Raw genomic sequence first — 26154 nt, forward strand, 5'->3', positions numbered from 1 at the left:
TTAATAAGTATGGTAGGTGCAATGATTATTATTTTGGTCAATTTACAGTAGAAGTATATTATAAATTATTGTAACATAGTTTGATGTGTGTTTCTTTTTACTGAGAATGTTTTGATATTGTGGATGCTGATTTTAGATCTATTGCATATGTTTTACCATTCTTAAAATTGTGTTACAATATGGAGGTTTTTAAGTTTATTGTATCTCATGGAGTTGGAGGGATATAAATCCAGTAAATAAATTTGTAAATAATACTTGCTAAATAAAATTTACTAGCCTGCAAAATAAGGGAAAGTAATCTACCTTGAAATATTCTATTTATTGATTACTGACACCAAATCTAATTGGAACATCAAGCAACTAAAGCAGGGGTGTCAAACTGCCAGCCTGCAGGCCGGTTTCATCATACCGAAGCCGCGCCCACCCCATTGCCAGCAATGCAAAAAGAGTCATGATACGTCGTGACACATCATGTGACGCGAGTTTGACACCCGTGAACTAAAGCATATTATTTTGTTTTATGACACTTCACTTTTTAGGGGTAAAGAAGTTCAAAGGTGTCCTTATTATCTCCCTACTTCCAGCCGTTCCATAACTTTTGATCACAAATAATTATAATACTTGAAAGAAGAATCAAAATATTGCCCTTGATGAACCAGAAGCTTGCTAAGTAATGATTTGAATTGATAATATGTTTTGCTTTAACTTTATCATTTGTGCAATTTGAGAAAAATGTAGCAACTACATTGTGAATTTGATAGGCTATAATTAACTGGATTATAACAATCTACAATTACAGCATTCTTTGTTCTCTTTTAGCATTCCTATAGAACAAGTTTTATTCAGCTCAATTTTCAGCTTTAGATGAGGAGGTTGCCATCCTCTTTCTTTTCTGGGTGTTTTCCCAGGCAACCTTTGAAGACACCCAACTCTTTTGTGAGAAGTATCATAACATATCAAGGTGGAGCCCTATTAAGGAACACAGAAGTTGCAGATTGCTGTACATATATTTCTAATAGGTCCTTGAGAGTTCAACTAAAGCAGTTACTTTAGCCATATTTTAATTGTGTATTTACTATGTTGTTGAAAAACATACATAGTAATGATATGTTTTCACATATAATCTTGCATAATTTTGAGTGAAAAATCTTATATATTAACTCAGCTTGTTTCATTAAAATGTTTTGAGTTGGATAGATTCTCACAAAAGAAGGTAAAATATTTTTAAAGTTTCCACCAAAGCAAACGTATAGCTCCCATACCTTTTTCAAAGCTAACTTAAGGTAATAAAAGCAGGCAATATGGTAAAATATTACTTACTATTCAGTCTACAGACAAAAATGATAAGATAATGAATCAGATGTAATTCATTCACTTCAGTATAGGCTTAAGTAACACAATATACAGGTAGTTCTTGACTTAAAACCATTCATTTAGTGACTAAAGTTAGAACGGAACTGAAAAAAATGATGTATGACCAATTTTCACACTTAACAACTGTTGCAGCATCCCTGTGGTCATATGATTGACATTTGGATGTTTGGCAATTGGCATCCTTTTGGGACCTTCTGATAAGCAAAGATTCACTGCCAAGAAAGGTCATAAAAAGGGGCAAAACTCATTTAATTGTCTTGTTTAGTGAAGGAAATCTTGTGGTCAATTGTGGTTGGGAGTTGAAGACTACTTGTAGTGGAAATACAGTTCTGGGACCACTAAGCTTTAAGCTTCTTCATAAATGCACATGTTTGCATAATGAAAATGTTCTACATTTGCTTTTAACTATAAAAAAATGAAGTAACATATATTTTGTATTTGGCATGCTGAAAACTCAACAGTATAACAGCATATCTATAACATACACATGCACACACACACGTACAACATGTATGTATTATTGACATTATAGGAAATAATTTGAAAACAGTAGAGAAATTACTTAGCAGGCAGGCAGTAATAAAATGATTCTCAATTTCTGAACAAGCACTTTAAAACATTCCCATTCTTACACCTTCTGTTCTCTTTACCTGAACCACAGAGCACTTAGCTTTTTTCCTCTCAGAATACTTAATAGAAAATTGCGACTCCACAGATAAAATAAAGACGATATAACAGGGCTGAGTACTTGCTAAAATGTGACTTGAGAAAACATGTTTACAGCAATCTGTTTTTGGCAGCAAATTCTTAATGTGTGTTTAAAGTTAATTATGGCTTTCATATAGTCTATTCATTTAGAAGGAAAATAATGTGAGATCTATATGTTTTGTTATATTTTCTGAAATAATAATTACATTCCTTTGTAGACAAATATATGAAAAGTAACCAAAAATGTATAAAGTAGTCAACACATATTTTAATCAAATTACGGGAGAAATAATTAAACTTTAAAAAATATTTGAATTGAGGGACCAGTTACATCTACCCACCCGATCAGGTGTGGCTGGAGAAGCGTGGTACATCTAATATGGAATGTTTATCTGATGGAAACCAAGAAGAATGAGAGACTTCTCTGTTACCCGCTCTTTGCACCTCATTTCCTAGGAATTTAGATTGGCATCTAAAGAAGGGCCTAAAGATTTGGTTTTGCCATCTTGCCTAGGAATCTGGTAATGATAGTAGGGAGCCTGCTGAATGGTTTTATTGATAATTAATTAGATTTTACTTGCACAGATCAGGGTTTTAATAGTTTTAATGTGTTTTCATAGATTCTGTATCATTTTGGTTATCTTGTGTATTTTGTGTGTGTTTTAACTTTGTGAGTCACATATATGAGATGAGTGGTTATATAAACTGAACAAATAAATCGGTATACGCATCAACTTAAAATGACAAAAGACCCATATGAGAAGTAATAGCATATACCACAGACCAGAACATTGAATACTTTCTTTTGATATTTATACAAAGTTGATTTTTATACAAAATGTACACTTTTCTGACTCTATCTCTGACCTTTAATGACTGGGAAAATGTGTTCCTTTTACACATGTTCTTTTACTTTATACTTATCCCTACCTTACACCCTGCCTTCCAGCCCTTAAACCTCATTAAGTGCTGCTGGAATTAGAAGTAGCCTGGCAATTGCTCCCTTTTCTGAGTTGTTTCTCTGATTCTCAGGCCTTATCAGTTTATAGGAAAGTGAAAACAATTAGTTGCTGAGCTGCATCTGTGAAAGATTTCTTGTGGGTATAAGGTTCTGCTACTACTTTCTCAGCTGTAGTAGCTTCTGAGGCTTTTGACTCCCTCCACCATCTATTTTCATCTCACATCTTTCATGCATGATTGTATTTTGGTTTTCCAATGCGCTCTCATTTCTCTCTCTCACCAATATCCACTCTGCATCTTCAGTGTTTCTCTTGTTTTCCTGAAGTACAACTGATGTCCTTTGCTCTAGTAAAGTCCCAGGAGCACAATCCATAAGGAAGGAAAACTCAGGTCAGCAATTTTGAGTCGAAAGACAGTCTCAGATGTTTATTTTCCACTTTTTACTGTTGGAGACTTCTCTTGTATTTACTGTGTTATTGGCACCTATAACTATTCTCTCTTACGTATAAATATAATTATGGACTATATTTCTCATTTGGTTTGTCTTTGCCAATTTTTTCAGCAAAACATTTAATAACAACTTCCAGAATTAGGTGAACGAGCTCGTTGTAGTTTTTAGTTGTTCGAATACAACTCAGTGTCAAAGATGTGGAATTTATGTAGTATTAACTATGGCTAATATTGGTGCACATTTGAACCTTAAGCTGGTTTAGTTATACAAAAACAAACTTGGTAGTATTAGTGTACTATTTTTGTCTGCCTTTGAAGATGTTCAGAAGCTGCAGTTAATATTAAATATGGCTGGTCCTATAATGACTTGGATAATTGAATTAACGTAGATTACATCAATATTGAGGCTACATTCCCCAAACAAGTATCTCACTAAACTTCAGTTACTGCTTTTGACATAAAATGCCATTAATATTTTTGACCCACATTGTCTGTAGAAGTGCTTGTATATGCTAGCATAATGTTAAGTTTAAATAAGAATGACTTATTAAAATTGTGTATGCAAGCTGAGAAGAGCTAGATAGGTACCAGAGGATGGTCTTCTAAGATGTACCCCATTAAGAACTTCATATGCAAAGAGGTTTTTTAAATGATAATTATGCTGACCTATTATTATTACTTAATAACAGAAAACATTTTATAAATAAAACATTTTTATTGATAGCTATCTTTTTTATTTCTGTACTACCTCTCCAAGATGGCTCAAGGTGGTTAATGTAAATTTAAACCATAAACTCATCAAAATACGATACCTTCGTTGATCGTTATAAAGATCACATTTACACTATTTAATATAACTATATTTATTAAAAGCCAGTTTGGGAAAAAAGGTCTTTAAGCAGTCTTGAAAGCCTTGATCAGAGGATATTTCCTTTTCTAAAACCATGAGCCTTGGATTATATTTGTCCTGCTATAAGTTTTAAATTATAAGCTTTTTTAAAAAAAAATCTGGTAATTATATGGCAGACTACAGAACTAAGTGTTGAATCATTAGATATTACTGACTTACCTGTCCATTTTGTACCTGGCACTTCCAAGTGAACTGTTGATGGTAAAAAACAAATAAATAAAAACATGTTAATGTAAATAAAATATTTTCAACAATGATTAAAATTTGGACACACTAAGCAAAAAGCTTGCTAGAGAAATTTATAATACTGGAAAAAGTGGAGGGAAAAAGGAGAATCAGTAGCAAGGTGAATGAATTCAATTACATCGTTGATATGTATAATGTGAGAAGGCATGAAGGACCAGGTAGGGACTGATCATCATGGAGAAAATCTCTCTATGCAGTCTCTATGTACTGTCTTGATAGTACGTAATCAGCCATCAAAAATCTAAAAAGATAATACAGAAACATAATAAATATATATGTGTAATATGTGATACTTGTAAGTAAAACTCAAAAACTACATGCAGCAGAAATACTAAAAAAACATTGCTGTATCTTCGTCTATGTAGGTCCTATGAAACTGTTAACTTTTTGTTATATGAGAGACTCATGTTTAGATACTCCAGTGCTTAATGCTTATTTTAAAAATACTTTTTTAGCTGAGGCAGTAATACAGAAATATATGATATTAAATACTGTTTGTCTCTTTCTCACTGGCATTTCTGCCCCTAATCCTCTACTAAAACTTTTATTGACCACATAGAAGGTAAATGCCACATAAGGTAATAGCATATTGGGATGTGTTTCAAATGAAGAAAAAGCATAAAAAAACAGGGTTTGACATTCCCTACCTAAATATTGTTGCCGTGATGCCATATAGATCTTTGTAAATTGATTGATGCAAATAAAGCCATTGTATGGTATTATACTAAAACTAGTATATAAATATAATAAATAAATTGGGAACTTAACTTCTGGTTTCATTGGTAGATCACAGATTTCTTATAAGCCTCAAAATAACTTCTAGGAGGAAATGATTTGACTTAACGCCCGTAGAATGTAAACATGTCCATCATTAGAAGTGGCTTCTTCTAGTTTCATTGGTAATGCCAAATATTTTACATGTGGTATAATCTCGTTGCTCTCTACATGTTTTAGGGACAGTTTTTTTAAAAAAGCATACTAGCTAGGATATATAATTATTCCAGTTCTTAGTTCTCCGCCTGTGGCAGTAGTCTGGCCAGCTTTATTTGATTTCAGATGCTAAACTGGTTTGAGCTAGTTTGTACTTGAATAAACAACTCTAGGAAAGACTCAAAATATAGAAATCATAATAACAAAGTACTTCTATATACCATGGCAAGAAAACTGTATGAATGTCACCAAATAGTTACCTGCAATAGAACTCAAGATAATTTTAATCTACAACAGAAGAGGCAGCTAACTTTGTTGATCTTGAAAAGCTAAGAAAGATTTGATCTGGCTAGTACATAAAGCAGGGGTGTCAAACTGCCGGCCCGCGGGCTGGACGCGTCACCAGGAAACTGCGCCCACCCCACTGACGGCAGTGGGGAAAAAGCTCCGATACATTGTGCGATGTCACATGATGTCGCGAGTTTGACGTGTCTTACATAAAGGAAAAGTACCAAGAAAAAAGCCCACTTCAGTGGGCTAGATTGAAAAGATTTTTTTAAAAAAGTGAAAGGGCCATTTTAGTCACTACTGTATTGTTTCAAAAAAGATATTACCATTAGTGCTAGGCGGCCTACCCTTGCATTAGAGCAAGAGATTTTTGAAAGTACTTTTTTTTCTTAAAGAAAAGGTTTCCTGTCTTATTGAAAAATTAGAATGATTGGGAGTCTGGAAAAAAGACACTGAGGAAGAATGGTTGAAGGCAATATTTAACCTGGAGAAGAGAAGACTGCATGTACCATATTGAAAATGGTACAAAATTGCTCCAATTTTTCTAGAAGTTGGTACAAGAATTAGGTGAAATTATATAGTACATTATGGTTGATTATAAGGAAAAATATAAATCTAATTTCTACTCAACAATGGAAAAGATTTCATCACGATGTGAGGACTGTCCTTGAGTGGAGCTCTTGAACTGATCTAAATCAGGTCCCCAACCCCCGGTCCATGAACCGGTACTGGGCCACAGCATGCCAGCAACTGGTCCGCACAAACAAGCAAAGCCCCATCCGCGGGATGCAGGCAGCACACAAAACCACATCCCCTCTGGTCCGCAGAAAAACCTCTCTCCATGGAATCAGTCCCTGGTGCCCAAAAGGTTGGGGACCTCTGATCTAAATAGTTGCTGTGAAACTTGTTGCACTTCAGAAATTATTTTTTTCTCTAACAAATACAGTCATGCTCGAAATTGTTGGCACCCCAGAAATTTTTCCAGAAAATCAAGTATTTCTCACAGAAAAGTATTGCATGCAGGAACACATGTTTTGCTATACACAGGTTTATTCCCTTTGTATGTATTGGAACACAACAAAAAAGGGAGGGGAAAAAAGCAAATTGGACATAATGTCAAACAAAACTCCAAAAATGGGCCGGACAAAATTATTGGCAGCCTTAACTTAATATTTGGTTGCACACACTTTGGAAACAATAACTGAAATCAATCACTTCCTATAACCATCAATAAGCTTCTTACACCTCTCACCCGGAATTTTGGACCACTCTTCCTTTGCAAACTGCTCCAGGTCTCTCTTATTGGAAGGGCGCCTTTTCCCAACAGCAATTTTAAGATCTCTCCACAGGTGTTCAATGGGATTCAGATCTGGACTCATTGCTGGCCACTTCAGAACTCTCCAGCGCTTTCTTGCCATCCATTTCTGGGTGCTTTTTGACATATGTTTGGAGTCATTGTCCTGCTGGAAGACTCAAGATCTCGGACGCAAACCCAGCTTTCTGACACTGGGCTCTACAGTGCGACCCAAAATCCTTTGGTAATCCTCAGATTTCATGATGCCTTGCACACATTTAAGGCACCCAGTGCCAGAGGCAGCAAAACAACCCCAAAACATCATTGAACCTCCACCACATTTCACTGTAGGTACTGTGTTCTTTTCTTTGTAGGCCTCATTTCATTTTCGGTAAACAGTAGAATGATGTGCTTTACCAAAAAGCTCTATCTTGGTCTCATGTGTCCACAAGACGTTTTCCCAGAAGGATTTTGGCTTACTCAAGTACATTTTAGCAAACTGTAATCTTGCTTTTTTATGTCTCTGTGTCAGCAGTGGGGTCCTCCTGGGTCTCCTGCCATAGCATTTCATTTCATTTAAATGTCGACGGATAGTTTGCGCCGACACTGATGCTCCCTGAGCCTGCAGGACAGCTTGCATTCCTTTGGAACTTGTTTGGGGCTGCTTATCCACCATCTGGACTATCCTGCGTTGCAACCTTTCATCAATTTTTCTCTTCTGTCCACGACCAGGGAGATTCGCTACAGTGCCATGGGTTGCAAACTTCTTGATAATGTTGCACACTGTGGACAAAGGCAAATCTAGATCTCTGGAGATGGACTTGTAACCTTGAGATTGTTGATATTTGTCCACAATTTTGGTTCTCAAGTCCTCAGACAGTTCTCTTCTCCTCTTTCTGTTGTCCATGCTTAGTGTGGCACACACAGACACACAATACAAAGACTAAGTGAACTTCTCTCCTTTTTATCTGCTTTCAGGTGTGATTTTTATATTGCCCACACCTGTTATTTGCCCAAGGTGAGTTTAAAGGAGCATCACATGGTTGAAACAATTTTGTTTACCCACAATTTTGAAAGGGTGCCAATAATTTTGTCCGGCCCATTTTTGGAGTTTTGTTTGACATTATGTCCAATTTGCTTTTTTTCCTCCCTTTTTTGTTGTGTTCCAATACACACAAAGGGAATAAACCTGTGTATAGCAAAACATGTGTTACTGTAATACTTTTCTGTGAGAAATACTTGATTTTCTGAAAAAATTTCTGGGGTGCCAACAATTTCGAGCATGACTGTATTTAGCTGTTTTGCTTATAGATCGTATTCCATCTTGTTATTTACATGCACAATAGTAGTTAAAAATTCTATAATGAGAGAAAGAAATATTCATGTTAAAAATGTGCAATATTTTACACTATTTCCTTTATGGAATTTGAATTTCATGAGCTCCAATTATAATAAACATCAATTGTTTTAAGTAGGCAAAAAAATCTGTATGGGTGTGATTGCCATGGCAGCATGGAATTTAAGCCTGTGTGGTATAATACTGTGGCAGAATCTTAGGAATCTTGCCTTTTATGGAAAAAAAAATCTGCTTATTGAGATACAGTGTTTTAACATTCAACTATAATTTAAACATTCTATTAAATTACATAAGACACTTGGCACAGCTTGTATATGTTAATATATCTTCCTACATATAATCTTTTTGACAGTTATATAATGGTTCAAACAACAATATTTAAAAGGCAAGATAATTTCAGTTGACCTGTTAATTCAGAACACAGCATTAGGATGCTTGTGTGTGTGCATGTATCTGTGCATGTGTAAACAAAAGAATTAAATGTCATATTCCTTGCATAAAAATCAATTTGTTTTTATTAACTGTATTTGTTATAAATATCTGGTAGGGGTTGTGTAGAGCCTGCCAAATGGTTATATTGTTAGTAAATTGGATTATATTCTCATAGATTATATTTTTATGTTTTTAGTAATTTTTATTGCTTTAGTATGATTTAATGTTTTTTGTTGTATAATCGTGGTTTTTCTTTTATATTGCATTTTGTATTTTAACTTTGTTAGCTGAGTGTCACATGTGTGAGGTGGACAGCTAGATAAATTTAAAAACAATGCTAAAGCATATTGATTTTCAATAATTTAAATGTGGATGAAAATAGCAAATTAAGCAACAACCCAAAAAATAATAATAGCACATAAACATTGATTATTGCTCCAATTTAGGTATCAGCAGTAATTACACCTTAAAGCCCTAGTTCAGGGGTCCCCAACCCCCGGTCCCTGGACCAGTACCAGGCCGCGGCATGCCAGCAACCGGTCTGCACAAACAACCAAAGACCTATCCGCGAGATGCAGGCAGCACACAAAACCATGCACTCTTTGGTCTGTGGAAAAACCTCTCTCCACGGAACCAGTCCCTGGTGCCCAAAAGGTTGGGGACTTCTGCCCTAGTTCCATGACCTTTTCAAGGCTGTTCCAAAGGAGGGGGCTGCCAATGAAAACCTCTAGTGCTGACCTGCCCTCTCACCTGACATTTGTGAGGCACCTTTAACTTCCCGCCATACAATGATGGTGGAACAGAGATTGGTTCTGTATGGAACAGGCAATCCTCAGGTGTTCTTGGGGCTTTTCTGATTTGCACCAAAAGCTTTACTATAAACCAATGCAGCACCCACAAACCCACTAGTGTTATATGGCTGTTGCAGCTTTCACCTGGCAGCTGCAACTGGCTGCATTTTTTAATAAAGTATCATAAGACTCAGTGCCTAATCTACTGTGATTACTACAAATATAGTTGTTAGGTGCTATCGACAGAAGAGAATATTTATTGCTCAAGGTTGAACTGTGGGACCTTGGTGTTCTTGGAACTTGGTTGTTTTCTTGCATATGTTTAATTACAAAACTAGATAACATTATCAATGCTAGAAGGAAGTGGAGATTGTTCTCATTCTATATACTAGTAGTCCTGCCTACCAGTATTAGTGGGGGTAGTCGTGGTGGTCCTTTGACCACTCCCACAAACATTGACAGAGCAAGCCACTACATAGAGCAGTGGTTCCCAACCTTTTCTATACCCCGCACCTCTAGAACGCTTCTGATATATTCTCGCACCCCTTACAGAAGTTTAAAATAACAGCAACGAATTATGCATACACACTATAATTTTGAAAACCCCAAGTTTTTGCACTTCCTGGAATATCATCTCGCACCCCTGGTTGGGAACCCCTGACATAGAGAGAAATATTCATTCTCTAGCCCCACCATTTTAAAAAAATATTGATTCTCAAATGGCATTTAACACAGCTGTGGTTTGTACATAAACTATGGGATATACTTACTTAAGGATACTTCATATAGTTTCACTTGATGTGTGTGCCTTCTGAGCAGCTGACCTCTGATGAATTGTGAATATTAAATACATGTGATTCTGAGCCAGAGAACAATTTATGGGGGAAGTAATGCACAAGTTCTTAATATAGCCATACTGAATTCATAGTATCACCAGATAATTACAAATGATGCTTTTAGTCAACAGAAGGGATTTTTAAAGGTATTTTATTAATGCATTTTTCCCATTCAGTCATGTTCAATTCTCAGAGATTGCCTTGACAAGTCCTTGCAGTTTTCTTGGCAAGGTTTTTCAGAAGTGCATTGCCTACTTCCTAAGTCTAAGAGAAAGTGACTAATCCAAGGTCCTCCAGCTGGCTTTGTGCCTAAGGTGGGACTAGAATTCATGGTCTTCTGATTTCTTGCCTGATGCCTTGACCTCTACACCACATTTGCTCTCTAATTCATATACAATCACATAAACTTTATCACATCTAAAATTTCTGTTTCATTTATGTCCTGATGGAACTTACATGGATTATCGAATATACATGTTAAGTATAAATTAAGGTCTTTATTATGTCCAGAGAACTGCAAACGTTAATGAATAGTAAATAACAATGCTAAACGTTTTTCTCTCATTTACTTTTTCCCTCTCACACTTATATACAAGATTATAATACCATAAATTTATTTATTCAGTACCATAGAAAGTCCTTTAAATAACAAAGTGTCAAAATTAGATTTTTTTGTTGTACCTTAATTACCGTATATATTCAGATTCTTTTATTGAATCGAAAAGTGCTATCACTCATTTTCTTTCTTTTTTCCTTTTAGATCTTTCAGCTGCCCAAAGAAAGTTTGCTCGTTCACTGAGGGATTTCAGGTTTGAATGCATTGGTGAGGCTGAAACAGATGATGAAAGATGCATAGGTATGTCAGTATAAGAAAATTAATACAAGTCACCCTTGTTTAACAACCAATCGCTTAGCAGCCTTTTGAAATGGATCTCCCAAAACGTATTTATGACCTGGTTCCAGAGTTCCAGTGGACACAAACACAGAGTGGTCACATAATCATGATTTACAATGTTTTTTGGTTAATTTCTGGTCTTAGCTGATTTCCAGCAAAAAACATCCATAGAAATATATGGATTTGTTTAACAACCATGGCATTTGCTTAACAACTATGAGATTTGCTTAATGACCTTGGCATTTGCTTAATAATCACTGCAAAAGAAGTAATAAAATCAGGTCTAGACACTTGGTGCCTTGACTTATGAATGTCATGACTTATATCAGAAAATCCAGGCTTCATTATGGTTGTAAGTTGAGTGTATATGTAAATCTAAAATTTTAATTTTTTATATTTTATTTGCTACATAGTGTCTGATATTTATTTATATATATGTTTATATTTATTCATGTTACAGATGCATCCCTTCATGAATTCTCTAACTTTCTGAAAAATTTAGAAGAACAAAGAGAAATAATGGTGAGTTCTTTTTTAAAATGTCACATGCAAAAGTGTGATTGCATTCTAATTTTGTTTCTGTTTAATAAAATATAGCAGTATGTAATCTGTCAGGAATGTCATCTGCATATTTCTCATTATTTTTCAAACTCCAAAAGTTTCTTATATATCCATTTGAACTTCTTGAAGAAAATCTTTTAATTTAACCTAATTAAATTAAATTGGTGTCCTCCTAAACTAACCTAACTGATCTACCAATTTTTTCTTTTGAGAATATACAGAAAGTGCAGATCAGAAGTTCATTATGCATTTTCTAATTAGTGACAATATTTTTAGCAGTTTACTGCAACATTTAAAATAAGTTTTAGTAAGATGACAGGTGATTCAGTGGGAGTTTCTTTCAGTCCAAAGCTGATAGAATTCTTGATGTGTGATTCCTGAGAAAGATGTCTCTCTTATGCAAACATATACAGCCAAATGCTTGGAAAGTATTTTTATACACATCTTGGAACTAAGGAAGAAATTTTGTTTTGAGCTAAACTCTTCCAAAGCAAATATGAACTTTTGTAAGATCACGAATTGCTTGATAAATTATATGGAGGAATCCTTTCTCTCCAGTTTTCATTTTGTAATATTCCAAGCAACTGGGAAGGTATAATTGCTGCCATACGGATTTAGATAAAAGTAATCCACATGCAAAACATTTGCTTCTTACTCTCAGCATTTGGCATTTCTCAGACAAACTAAGCAGGACCAGGCTGATGACTAACAGAATTTTTGGGGAAAAGAAGATTACTTATATGTGTTGTAACCTTCCCCTCCCACCAAATCTTGGCTATTTTTGTTTGGTCATTGAGATGAGCTAAACTTGAGACACACTTTTCTTTTTAGACCAACATAGAATTGTGACAATAATCTTCCTACAAAACATTTAGAAAGAAATCTACAGTATAACCAGTTTTAAAAAAACTTGGGCAAGGTCCATATTCAAAGCAGAAACCCTAAATCTATTTCCAAGTGCTACAGAATCCTTTAGACAATAATAAAATCTACCTCAACAATGTGAATGTTTACTTTCATTCATTAAATCTTACATAGCTCTCTAGGTGTGAGCAAGGCTTTCTATGTTTAACTATAGAGAGGAAAGTTTTTGCCTAATCTTTATCATCATCATCATCATCACACACCCCCAAACGTAACAAAATGTCAATAAGACAGGCAATAAAAGTCTGGATAGTGGATGTTGCAGTGGAATAGCAGAATAGAACAGAAGATACAAAATACAAAGACCTACCAATAGCAGAAGAGTGACTGTGTTAAAAGAAAGCAAATATAGTACCAATAGTGCTAGATGCCTTGGCTACAATCTCATCTGAAACACCACTTGAACACTTTCAGTATTGACAGAATCACCATCACTCAACTGCAAAAGGCATCTATATTTGGAACAGCTTACATCCTATGGCAATACTTTTAACACCATCTGCCTATCCCAGGTTCTTGGGAAGGACTCCGTAGATGAATAAAAATGCCAGTTCAGTCTAAACATCTGGCTGATTGTGTGACCAACCATAATTTATTAAACTTGTATGCCATCTAGCTTAATAACTTTGGTGCCTCACAACAATCAAGCAATGAATTACTATAAATTAATAATACATAAAAGATAGAGATAAAAGATGGCAACTGCATGAAACAAAGACTTGGATGAAAAGCCAGGTCTTGTGGCTCTTCTAAAGAGTGGGGACCATCTGGATCTTGCAGGAAATGTCATTCCAGAGGTGTGGCTACAAAGAGGTTGTGCTTCGTTATAATTAAATAAGCAAAATATATTCTGATGCACTTGGATATATACTCTAAAGACATTATTGTCTAAAAAAAGTTATTAAAACATAGGAATGTATATTCTAACCCACAGGTCGGCAACCTGCGGCTCCGGAGCCGCATGCGGCTCTTTGAGCCGTCTCTTGCGGCTCCCAGCCGCCCGGTGCGCGCGCACCTCTTCCAACGGGCAGTGGTGCGCGCGCACCTCTCCAAATGGAGAGTGGCACCGCCCGTTTGGAGAGGTGCGCGCGTACCTCCGCGCGAATGGGCAGCGGTGCCGCTCTTTGAGGAAGCTGCCGTGGCCCGTCTGTGAAGCTGCCGAAAGCGGCAGCTTAGCAGACGGGCCGCGGCAGCTTCCGCAAAGAGCAGCGCCCCTGCCCATTCCGAGAGGTGCGCGCGCACCTCTCCGAACGACCGGAGGTGCGCGCGCACCTCCCCAAACCTTTGGGGAGGTGCGCGCATACCTCCGCGCGAATGGGCAGCTTCACAGACGGGCCGCGGCGGGCTTCCTGAAAGAGCGGCACCGCTGCCCATTCGCGCGGAGGTACGCGCGCACCTCCGGTCGTTCGGAGAGGTGCGCGTGCACCTCTCGGAATGGGCAGGGGCGCCGCTCTTTGCGGAAGCTGCCGCGGCCCGTCTGCTAAGCTGCCGCTTTCGGCAGCTTCACAGACGGGCCGCGGCAGCTTCCTCAAAGAGCGGCACCGCTGCCCATTCGCGCGGAGGTGCACGCGCACCTCTCGGAATGGGCAGGGGCACCGCTCTTTGAGGAAGCTGCCACGGCCCGTCTGCAAAGCTGCCGAAAGCGGCAGCTTTGCAGACGGGCCGTCGCCATCGGGCAACCGGGAACCGGTTCCATCTCATTTTTAAAAAAATGGCAGCCGCGTGCGTACGCGCATGCGCAAAAAACCTTTTTGCGCATGCGCGTGCATGGACACACGCACGCGGCTCCCTCTTTTTTTAATTTGTGATGGAACCGGTTCCCAGTGGCTCTTTTTCTTTTTTAGGTTGCCGACCCCTGTTCTAGCCGAAGCTATTTGAAGTCTGTTATATTTCCAGGAGAGAAAAAATTACAATTAATAGAATAATTTACATACTTGTATACTGTTTTTCTTGTGACAGTGATAGTTTATTAATAGAAATTAATGTGGATTTTTTTTAAAAAAAACATGCTATTTTCATTTGTATACTGTTTTTCTTGTGACAGTGAGTTTATTAATAGAAGTTAATGTGGATTTTTTAAAAAACATGCTATTTTCATATGGAAAACACTGTCAGTATAATGTTTTCTTCCTACTGTAGAATAATCATAAGTATACTTGTATTTATTTTCTTCTTCTTGAAAGGCCCTAAGTGTAACTGAAACTCTCATCAAGCCTCTGGAAAAATTCAGAAAAGAACAACTTGGAGCAGTAAAGGTTTGTCAGTAACTTGTGTATTTATAGCTTCTTTTCCATTTTATGTTTTGTTTTGCAAGTCAAATGATAAAAATTTAACTTAAGTAGGGAATACATGATCGTTTCTTCAGTACTTTACATGTGCATTAAGATCAGTTAATATTTAACTAAAGATTTTGTATACTCGTATATAACAATAGCAATAACACTTAGACTTATATACTGCTCCACAGTGCTTTACAACACTCTCTGAGCAGTTTTGCAGACTAAGCATATTGGCTCTAACAATCTGGGTCCCACTTTTTCTGACCTTGAGTCAACCTTGAGCCATCAGGATCAAACCCCTGGCTGTGGGTAAAATTAGCCTGTATTCTAACCACTCCACCACCATAGCTCTGCATTTTCGCTTTTCCATTCAGAACTGTTTACAAACTTGCCAAGACTCTTTCATCGATTAACTAAGGCCTCTGAGGTGATTTCAAAAAATGTATATCTTCTGTGTGTGCTGTTGTGTTTTATATTTTATTGAACAAAAACAATGTGTACCAAAATTGGATATAGTCGCGTTGTTGTAAATTGTAAATTAAAATTCTTCATTTTTACGAAAAACATGTATTTATAATAATACATTTGTGATGTTAGAAAGGACAAAAACCAAACAATTTATAATACGGTATGTATTTCATGTATAAATGATATAATATTTCTTTCATCTTTCCATTTAAAATGTTTTAGGAAGAAAAAAAGAGGTTTGATAAAGAAACAGAAAAGAACTACAGTTCACTGGAGAAACATTTAAATATGTCAGCTAAAAAGAAAGAAGCACAAATATTGGAGGTATTTATACTACATTGTCTAACTTCTATCTGTTGTAAACATTTGCAATAATAATTCTTTTGAAGATAAGTTGGTAACAGCAATTTTTCTGTTCTGGTTTTGTGAGCAGGGAATGAATAGCTGGAATCTGAGACTTTTTATCAATGATAAATTTTATTTGTTTTATACATAATAAACACAATTAATTTGCAGTAAAGTGCCTAATGTAAAAGATGACCAGGCAGAACCCATGCTGGGGTCAAATGTACCATCAGTTTGGAGTCATTACTTCCCAGAAGAGATCTAAGTCCAGCCTCCTCGTGAATTCCATTAACCCTTATCTGGTGCCAATTTGGCTGGACTGTTTCCAGATCAGATTCTTGTGTATAGGTTGCATAAAATAAACTTTTAGTGCTATGAAATCTACTTCTGTTACTAGTTTCTTGCACCTGACACCTACCATTGCTTAGATTGATTGATTGATTGATTGATTGATTGATTGATTTGATTTGTATACCGCCCTTCTCCCTAAGGACTCAGGGCGGTGAACAGTGACATAAATATTAAAATGCACAAATACAGATATTGAAAACAAATTAAACCCTAATGCCCAAATGCAGAAGATTATATATGTATTTTACAGAATCCAAATGCAAGTACATTAGATTTCTGGTTTTGCTTATGTGTCAGTCATTAAAATACATTTTAATTTTAATAAAATGAAATCAGGGCTTACATCTCCTGATAATCCTTTTTTTTGGGGTGGAAATTGTGCCTCTTTTAATAAGCTGTTTCAATGCTTTACAGTTATTTGTTCTAACTCGTTGAGGAAAACAAAAATAGTTTAAGCCTAACTTTCCTGTCTGTTAATTTGTCAATTCCCCCCCCCCATTTACTGTAATACATTTATTAAAAGAAAGTTATTATATAAACACTTGGAATTAATTCTGAGACATGAAGAGAATTTTAACCTGAAATCCTTTGACCATAGAGTTTGGTGTGTATAATTACGTTTAAATTAGTGCAGTTAATGATTCTGTGTTAGATTGAGATACTCGATACAATATATTTCTGTATAGAATCTCTGAATCTTAAAAAAAGCAAAACTATATTTTTTATGCAGGCAGATAACCAAATCGAGCAAAACAGAAAACATTTCTATGAACTGTTACTTGTATATGTGTGTAAACTGCAAGAGATACAAGAAAGAAAGAAATTTGAGTTTGTGGAACCTGTAAGTAGAATATTAAAAACATAACTGAAAGAAAATAAATTTTACAATAGAAAACAAGTAAAACTTGATATAAAAACAAATATAACCATTTTGCCTTGTGCTGTATATGTCCTTTTGCTGTTTTACTGAATTTATACTTAATCACAATGAACGCTGTGAATTATGAATTTACAGATTGTTATTCCACAGTGAAATTCTGTATTATGCCATAAAGTCCCACTAAATGTAGAACCTAATTTATTTAAAACAATGCTAAGAGGAAAGTAAAAAGAAATTACTCCTTTGCCATCTAAGCTAAAAAGAAATCTTATTGTGTTTTAGGTCCTGTCATTTTTTCAGGGCATGTTCACTTTCTACCATCAAGGCTATGAACTTGCCAAAGATTTTAACCATTACAAAATGGATCTGCAGATCAATATCCAGAATGTAAGTGAAGCCATCCTTTGATTGTAGGATATGTCCATCTGTAACTCTGACCCTGCCTTTGCAGTTTTGTATTTTTGTAATGCATGTTGATATTCTACAAAACTATGGAAATGTAATGCCATCTGCAGGCTAATATGCTACATGACTTGTTAAGCCTTTATGCAGTAACCAAATGAATATTTCTGCAGATATTTGTATGTGACTTAACAATTGAAAATAAAAATGAATTTATTTTCTCCATTAATGTTTAATAGACAAAAGTATGTTGCATTATTTTTAAATAAGTTGAAATATATATAAAATGATTTTGTTGATAGTTCCATATATTGGACATCGTTATAAAATTAATTGGAAATTGTAATATAAAGTGAAAAAATAATTTTCTGTATAGAAGATTGTGGTATTATAAGCAATTATGATGCTTATGTTCATGCTTTTGTATGAAATCAAAACTACAGCACTTAACAGTCATTGCAAACTCAAATATTAAGATAACTTATATATTATATTGTATTGTCTTCTATTGTCTTATTTCATTGTATTATATGTTTAAGTTAAGTTAATGTAAATTATTAATTATTTGTATAATCAAATTCAGAAAGAATTAGTAGGGGTAACACTGTTATCAATTGGACAGGCTTTCGTATGTGGGTTAGACACAATGATGTCTTCAAAATGCATATCATCCACTTTGAATGTCTATGGAGATTTTCATTCACCCAGGTCATGGTTGTCCCAAAAGTGCTTTTCCGAAAGGGAACTGGACTTTCTTGTTTGTTTGTTTTTTTGAAAGCATTTCACTTTTCATCCAAGAAGCTTCTTCAGTTCAGTTCAGTTAGTTGGATGAAGGAAAAAGGCAAAGGAAAAGCAATTCCAAAAATGTTGTAAAAAAAAAGAAACCACTTGAATGAACTTCATTAGGTATGAAAGCTTGCTGGATAATCTTGGGCTAGTCATTTTCTCTCAGCCCAAGTCATCTCACAAGGTTGTTAGTGTGGAGAAAATAGGAGGAGGAAGTAATACTAGTGTCAGTTGTTGTTGTTGTTGTTGTTGTTAGTTGCGAAGTTGTGTCCGACCCATCACGACCCTATGGACAGTGTTCCTCCAGGCCTTCCTGTCCTCTACCATCTTCTGGAGTCCGTTTGTGTCAGTACCCACCCCAATCCACGTCTTAGGAAGACAAAAACTCTTGGAGTCAGTTCTAGTCCAAAAGGAACCTTTACTAGGACATGCTTGGTTGTGGGAATACAAGGCAGGACTTAGTATTGTTTTACAAATTGAAATTTTATAAAGGGTACCCGGTTCAACCCCCCCCTTTCTCTCAACCCCATTTTGTCAGCCCCCATCCTTCTACTTCGTGTCATCCCTTTCGTGGGGAAAAAAAAGAACTTCGAATCTTTATGGTTATTGAATTCTTCCTCTCCAGAATTAAAAGAAAACACAAGCCAGATACCTTCTTCTCTAACCCTCCCTTTTGATCCCCCCAGTTCAAAAGGTTTCCTTGGTCTTTGAAATAACCTAAGGCAGGCTGAATCCACATATGCTCCTCCTTCCTCGGGAGATGGCAGAATCCATGGGGGGGGGGGGATAATGTTTTAAACATACATTTATGAATGTGATATAAATGGATTCTGACAATTAGTGTTCCCCACATTGAGTTATTTATAAAAATACTAAAGTGGTATATAAATGAAATTTTTTAAAATGTAATCTCCAGGAATTAAGACAAAAGGTAACATACACAAAGCCAGATAGTTTCCTACCATCTCCAGTTAGTAAGTTTCAGCAACCAGAGTAACACCTTGGAAGAGTTGTAATCTTCCATGTTTCTGTTATCTGGGAAATAGTATTTAATATGTTTGTAGCCATATACAATTGACAAAGAGATATTAAATACCAGGAGATTGTTAGTTTGATTTTTTTTTCTAGAATCACTTGTTTATGGTTTTCTGTTGTAAGTTTTAAAATCTTTTCTTGCAGACAAGAAGTCGTTTTGAGGGAACAAGATCAGAAGTGGAAGACCTCATGAACAAAATCAAGCAAAATCCCAAAAAACATAAAAGAGCAAATCAATTTGCAATGGAAGGTTATCTTTATGTGCAGGAAAAAAGTAAGCTATTTGTTTAGTTTCATGGTAAGAATTTGTAAACATGTATTCAGGCTGTTTAGCGATGTTTTTTTTATCATGCTAAAAATTGAATTTTTATATGGGTAAGGCTTGTTTAATGACTGTTCTGCTTAGTGAGTTAAAGTTAAGACAAATTAAAAATTAACTTTATGACTCATCTTTTTATTTACAATCATCGCAGCATTCCTGTGATTATGTGATTGAAATTTGGGTGCTTTGCAACCAGTGGGTGTTTACAACTGTCGCAGCACCCACAGTCATGTGCTTTCCATTTTTTGTACCTCACAATCACCTTCCGATAAGCACAATTAGTGGAGCTGGCAGTAAAATCACAAGTTGCAGTCTCACTTTATGACCATGTGTGATTTGCTTAACAACTGCAGAAGAAGTGAGATCATAAGTCCATCATGGTGTTTGCTTAACACCCTCATAATTTAGTAATGGTGTTGCTAGTTTTAATTGTGGTAGTTAAATGAGAACTACCTGTATAGAGATATTTTTCCTCTTTTCATTTCAGTTCCCTACATTTGCTCTATTTTCCATGTTCTTATGCAGGTAATCCCTGAATTACAAGCATTTACTTAACACTTGTTCAAAGTTATGCGACAAGTGCCCCCTAGTGTTTATGAACAAGTCCCAAAATCACAAATATTGCAGCACCATGGCAGTTCACCCTTTTCAATGACTGCTGAGGCTCTGCAACATTCACCCTATTCCCCCCCCCACTCCTCACAACTGCTTCCCCCTTCCTCCCTGCCGCAGAAGATATATTCATCTTGCAAAATATGTCTCCTCTCTGCCACAATTTCTTTCCCTTTGATGAAGAGGAACGTTGGCTTGGAAAAGCTTTTCACGCCAACAGTGGAAGCTCCTAGGTGCCATAATTTTGTGTGAGTTCGAACACAAATTCTCTGCAAAAGACATCATGGCCCCCAGAATTTTCCATTCTTGTGGGGGGGGATTGTTTGCTTCATTTGCATTCCTCTGGGGCAAAGTGTGGAATCGGAGGCAGCCGGAGGCAGGAAACAATACTGTCCGTTGCCTGGGTGTGCTGCTCGCTCATGTGTGCCGGCCTTAGTTTGAGGGCAGAAATAAAGCCTTCAACTGAGCAGGAAGGCATCGCAGAGCCAGGCCCCTTGCACTTGCATCCAAGCCACCACCGGTGGCAGTGGCAGCCACCTGAGTGGCTGTGATGCTCCCCAGCCAGCCACCCACCCACCCTGCCAACATACTCCTTTTCTGACTGGCTGGCTGGCACAAATCCTGACCACTCTTCTCCTTGTTGTCCTCCCCATTTAAGCGGAGTTTCTTTGTTCCATCTGAAACGAAGAGAATGGAGATGCAGCAGCAGGATTGCTCTCAAGAAGACCCAGGTGCGCTGCTCACTTGTGTGTGCCAGCCTTATTGAGAACAATCTCACTGCTGCGCCTCTGCTTTTTTCCACTCAGCCGAGAAACTGAAGCCGCTGCGGCTGCTTGAGTGGGGAGGACGACAAGGAGAAGAGCGGTCAGGATTTGTGCCAGATGGCATGCCAGGCAATGAGTAGGTTGGGTGGGGTGACGGCTGGCTGGGGAGGGGAAATCATGGCCTCTCAGGTGGCCACCGCCACCAGTGGCTTAGGTTTTGAAATACTCCATAGGCACTAAAACACTTTTTAACCAAATGGAGACCTGACAGAGACTGCAAGCTCCGTATGCCTGGAATAGGGCCTTCTACTCTGTTTCTAAGTGTGCATTGGCAGGCACATGGAGCTTCTAGTCCTTGTCAGGTCTCTGTTCAGATAAAAAGTGTTTCAGCATTTATGGAGCACTTCAAAATGCAGGGATTTGCTGCGTTTTGAAGCTCTCCAATGGCCCTGAAACACTTTTCAACCAAATGGAAACCTGACAAGAGACTGCAAGCTGCCTATGCCTGGAATGTGGCGCTTGAAAAACAGAGCCTTCTGCTCCGTTTCTAAGTGCGCAATGTCAGCCATGTCGAGCTTGCAGTCTCTGTCAGGTCTCCATTTGGAGAAAAGGTGTTTCAATGACTATGGGGCATTTGAAAATGAAGCAAATGTTTGGTTTCCAAACACCCTACATGTGCTCAAACTCTTTTTACCCGGACAGAGACCTGACAGAGACTGGAAGCTCCATGTGGCTACCAGTAGGGTGCTTGAGAAACAGAACATTTTACTCCATTTCTAAGTGTTCATTTGCATGCAGATGGAGTTTCCAGTCTCCTCAAGTTCTCTGTCCTGATGAAAATTGTTCCAGCAGTGGCAGAAAGGATTTGGGGGCAGGAGCAGGAGATAGTCACTGCAAACACCACAAGAGTTCAGGCTCCTATTCTCTGCAAAAGAGGGTGGGTGCCTGAACTCGCACGATAGTACTGGCACCCAGGAGCTTCCACTGACTCTCCCTCAAAGGCAGAAACCGCGGCAGGGAGGAGACTGATCTTTTCAAGGTAAGTGAGTCCGGCGTGGCAGGAAGGAAGGGGGAAGTGATCTCATTCAAGGTATGAGATTCATTCCCGTGAATTTTTGAGTTATGAATGGGATGGGCAGGCTTCATTATATTTGTAACTCGAGGACTACCTGTAATAATTTCACATTTTCTATTGCTTTTGCTGTTGTGATTCTGTTAACAAGAATGCATATATTGGATTTATTTTTTATGTTTTTAAAAAGAACTTTGATTCAATATGTAAAAATCTGAAAAATGGGCTGAATGCAAAAACATCTTTATATAATCTAAAAATTTGAAGTATTAATTATTATTGTTTTGTGAAGGACCTGCACCATTTGGTTCCAGTTGGATAAAACATTATTGCATGTATAAGAAGGAGTCAAAGAAGTTTACTATGATACCATTTGAACACAGAGCAGGAGGAAAAAGTGTGAGTATATTTCATATCAAAAGAACAGTAAAATAAATAAAGTATGTTCTGTATTGCTTCTCTGTGTTTTTGACATTTTCTTTTAAGTATAGTTAGATACAATATTGGAAATTACAAATAATAAGTTTGGAGAGATCTGAAATGGAATTTTGGAGAGCTTTAACAAAATACCCATATCGCTAGTAATTCTTTAATATCAAAGATATTTGAAAGCTTATTTGAATGACTTCCTAGTAAGGCACAGAAATTACATTCCATTGACCAGCTCTTATTGCATTGGTTATGTTTATTCAAATATACAGTACTTTTGCACAATATGTCTTTTCCCAGGAAACCTGTTCCTATTAGCAGTTTTCAAGTTAAGAAACTCTTTGATAACTCTTTGAATATTCCAGAATCTGCAGCATTTCAGTTTTCTTACAATATTCATCTTCCCCGTCCTTTCCAAATTATCAGTATAGCATTAGCAATAGCACTTAAACTTATATCCTGCTTCTAAGCAGTTTACAGAGTCAGCATATTGTTCCCAACAATCTGGGTGCTTATTTTATTGACCTAGGAAGGATGGAAGACTGAGTCAAACTTGATCTGACTCGAACTCCTGGCAGTGAGCTGAATTAGTCTGCAATACTGCATTCTAACCCCTGGGCCACCACGGCTCATTGTATCGGCTACTGTATTGGTAGCAATCAAGGCAGAGTGATTTTTATTGAACTTTTGGTGACAGGATTCTTTCTCTTCTATGCCCAATATCCTAAATCAGTCAATTTAACTTGAGTGTCAGCCAAAATGATGATGAAGAGGAAGATTTTCTGATCCCTTCTGTTACTCAATAAAATACTCCTGAGAAATTCATTTGATGATATAGTGAATTTTAGGCATGCATTATATTCAGTTCCAAAAATTCTACAATATTGATGGATGCTTTCATTCTAAAAAAAAAATCAAACAATAACAACAATTAAACTTTGTTATTAATCACATTTTTCCTGGCATTTGTAGTAATAATGTCTGTCATCATATTCATGTAATTAATTTATTTCAGGGTGAATTGGAAGTCTATATACTTCAGAACTGTACCAAACGGAATACTGATTCTATAGATAGGCGATTTTGTTTTGATATGGAAGTAATAGAGAGGTAAGTCGGTCAGGTGTATCTTAATATTACTTTTAACTGAATTTATTTTAAAATTATTACCTATACAGTTCATTTGACACAACCATTCTTATAGGATGATCTTATAAGACCCTCTGATCATACAAATATAGATTTGAAAAGAACCTTCAAATCCATTTAGCAGCCTTACATAAAGTGCAAGATATCTAGAAATAAAGCAACTCTAACCACTCACCAGTTTCTGCTTGAATATCTGCAGTGAGAAAGGGGCCATATTTTTTGTGATGATAGTTTCAGTGCACACTATTTTTATCACACTTCTCCTAGTGATCAACCAAAATGGTCCTGTAAAACAATATATTTAATTTTGCCATCTAGAATCAGGCTTTTCCATTTTCAGTGTGCAACAGGTCTTATAAATGAAGTGTATATAATACCTATGAGTCCTTTTTTCTCTGTAATAAATATATCTCATCTTCATAGGAATGTTTTCCATATTTCTGATAATCTTGCAAAAAACTATAGCCCTGAAACCAATATAAAGAGTGGAATTCATGCGTACATTTGGTAAACAAAGGAAATTCACAGTCTTTGCATTAGGGCAGTGGTGGCGAACCTTTTAGAGACCAAGTGCCCAAACTGCAACCCAAAACCCACTTAGGCATCGCCGGGTGCCAGGTGGGCGTGGCGCACTGAGTGGGCGTGGCTATGGTAGTCATGGCAGCATGGGTGGGCGTGGCCAGCTTGATGTTGCTCCTGAGGAGGGATGCCTGTGGGGGCCGGGCAGGGTTGGGGGAGATCCAGGGGGTCTCGGGTGGGACAGTGGACAGGAGGCTCGTCATCTTGTTTTGGCAATAAGCCAGTCAGATCACAGTAGGATTCAATTATTGTCATGTATGGAAGTTGAGAGGAGGACATTTGGCAGTGTGTTATGTGATCACTATCAAGTTGGTTGTGTTTTTTGTGTTCTTTCATTGAGTTTGTAAAATGTAATAAAATTAAAGTAATGGTGCAAAGAGTTGACTGGTTGCCCAGAAAGCGATGTAAAATAGTATTATTAAGTGAACAAGGCTACAGTTATAAAGAAATTACAAGAAAAATTGGTGGAAACTTAACCAAAGGTGGCATTTCAACTGTACACTTTTCCCAAAAGGTTTCCACAATTTTAGCCACTACTGTATGAGGGGGGAATTAAACAATGAAATCACAGTGTCTTGGATTTTACAGGTTGTTGGAAAAGTACTCATTCATTTTACCAGATGCTGAAAATAACAGAAATCTGAATCAGAATGCCTGTACTAGCAGATGCAACTGATATAAAATCTGGACAAAGAATGGTCAATAAAGAATTCTTGGTTGTCTATTTTATCTTTCCTAATAAGTTGTAACCAAGTTCCTCAATTAACTTTGCAAAACCTGTGGGTCCCACGCCATTCCAAATACCTGCAAGAAAGCAGCTGAAATCCGAGTACTCTAACTCAGGGCTTTTCCAGTCACCTAGCAAGGTGTCAAAAACTTGATGACCCCCCCCAAAAGGAAAAAAAGTGATAAAGTACAGTAGTCCCTGACTTACAACAGTGACTGTTTGAAGTTACAAAGGCTCTTTCTTCTATGGGGGCAGGGTGAGTGCTGGGCCACAGAGCCCAGACGGCCAGCAGCGATGAGGGGAAGCCGGGCTCTCTCCTCGTCACCACCCGATGTCCGTTCAGGGGTTCCAGGCATGGACCACAGCGTGGTGATTAGCCACCTGCCATGGCAAAGGGAGGGAAGATTGTTGCCCCAAGCTGCTGCACAGATTGCTGTGCCGCCGCTGTTCCCCCCACCCACCACATGGATCTCCTTTCCCCCCCGCCATTCCCCCCCGCATGAATCTCTGTGCCACCGCCGCTGTTCTCCCCCACTGCACGGATCTCCTTGCCACCGCCACCACTGTTCCTTTCCCCCGCACGGATTGCCGTGCCACCGCCGCCATTTTCTCACCCCCACTCCCTGCACTGATCGCCCTGCCTTCCTTCCCGAGTTCGAATCCACGGCCATAGGGCGATTTTGCAGCACCCCAGCGGCCCAATCCGAGCTCCAGAAGCTTGTAAAAGGCCTCTGCCGCCTGGATTGGCCAAGCCCCCCCCCCCGCAAAATCACTCTGCAGGCTTACCTGGACACACGCTGGCAGCTGCCTCCACCATCCAGCCCTGATCCGCCCAGCTCTTGCACCTGCTCCAACTCAAGAGTACAGAGAGAGAGAAAAAGAAAGTGCAGGCGCACGTGGAGAAGCGGAGGGGAGGAGCCTGGCCCTGCCTCCTTCCTGGGTGATGGCGTGCGTGCCCACAGGGACAGCTCCGCGTGCCACCTATGGCACATGTGCTA

At 37.7% G+C, this 26154-nt stretch overlaps 1 protein-coding gene across 1 annotated transcript in view; it reads left to right on the top strand.

The window, feature by feature from the left end:
- Positions 1-26154, top strand: part of ARHGAP10 (Rho GTPase activating protein 10) — a 116195-nt gene that overhangs the window by 13438 nt on the left and 76603 nt on the right. Inside the window, exons 2-10 of the mRNA XM_083367776.1 lie at positions 11337-11432; positions 11932-11993; positions 15140-15211; positions 15926-16027; positions 17130-17240; positions 17562-17666; positions 19647-19776; positions 22565-22671; positions 23717-23811. Coding sequence (XP_083223902.1) covers positions 11337-11432; positions 11932-11993; positions 15140-15211; positions 15926-16027; positions 17130-17240; positions 17562-17666; positions 19647-19776; positions 22565-22671; positions 23717-23811 — 880 coding nt within the window. The remainder of the gene's footprint in view (positions 1-11336; positions 11433-11931; positions 11994-15139; positions 15212-15925; positions 16028-17129; positions 17241-17561; positions 17667-19646; positions 19777-22564; positions 22672-23716; positions 23812-26154) is intronic.

Source organism: Vipera ursinii (assembly GCF_947247035.1).
Source record: "Vipera ursinii genome assembly, chromosome: 7".
Lineage (NCBI taxonomy): Eukaryota > Metazoa > Chordata > Lepidosauria > Squamata > Viperidae > Vipera > Vipera ursinii.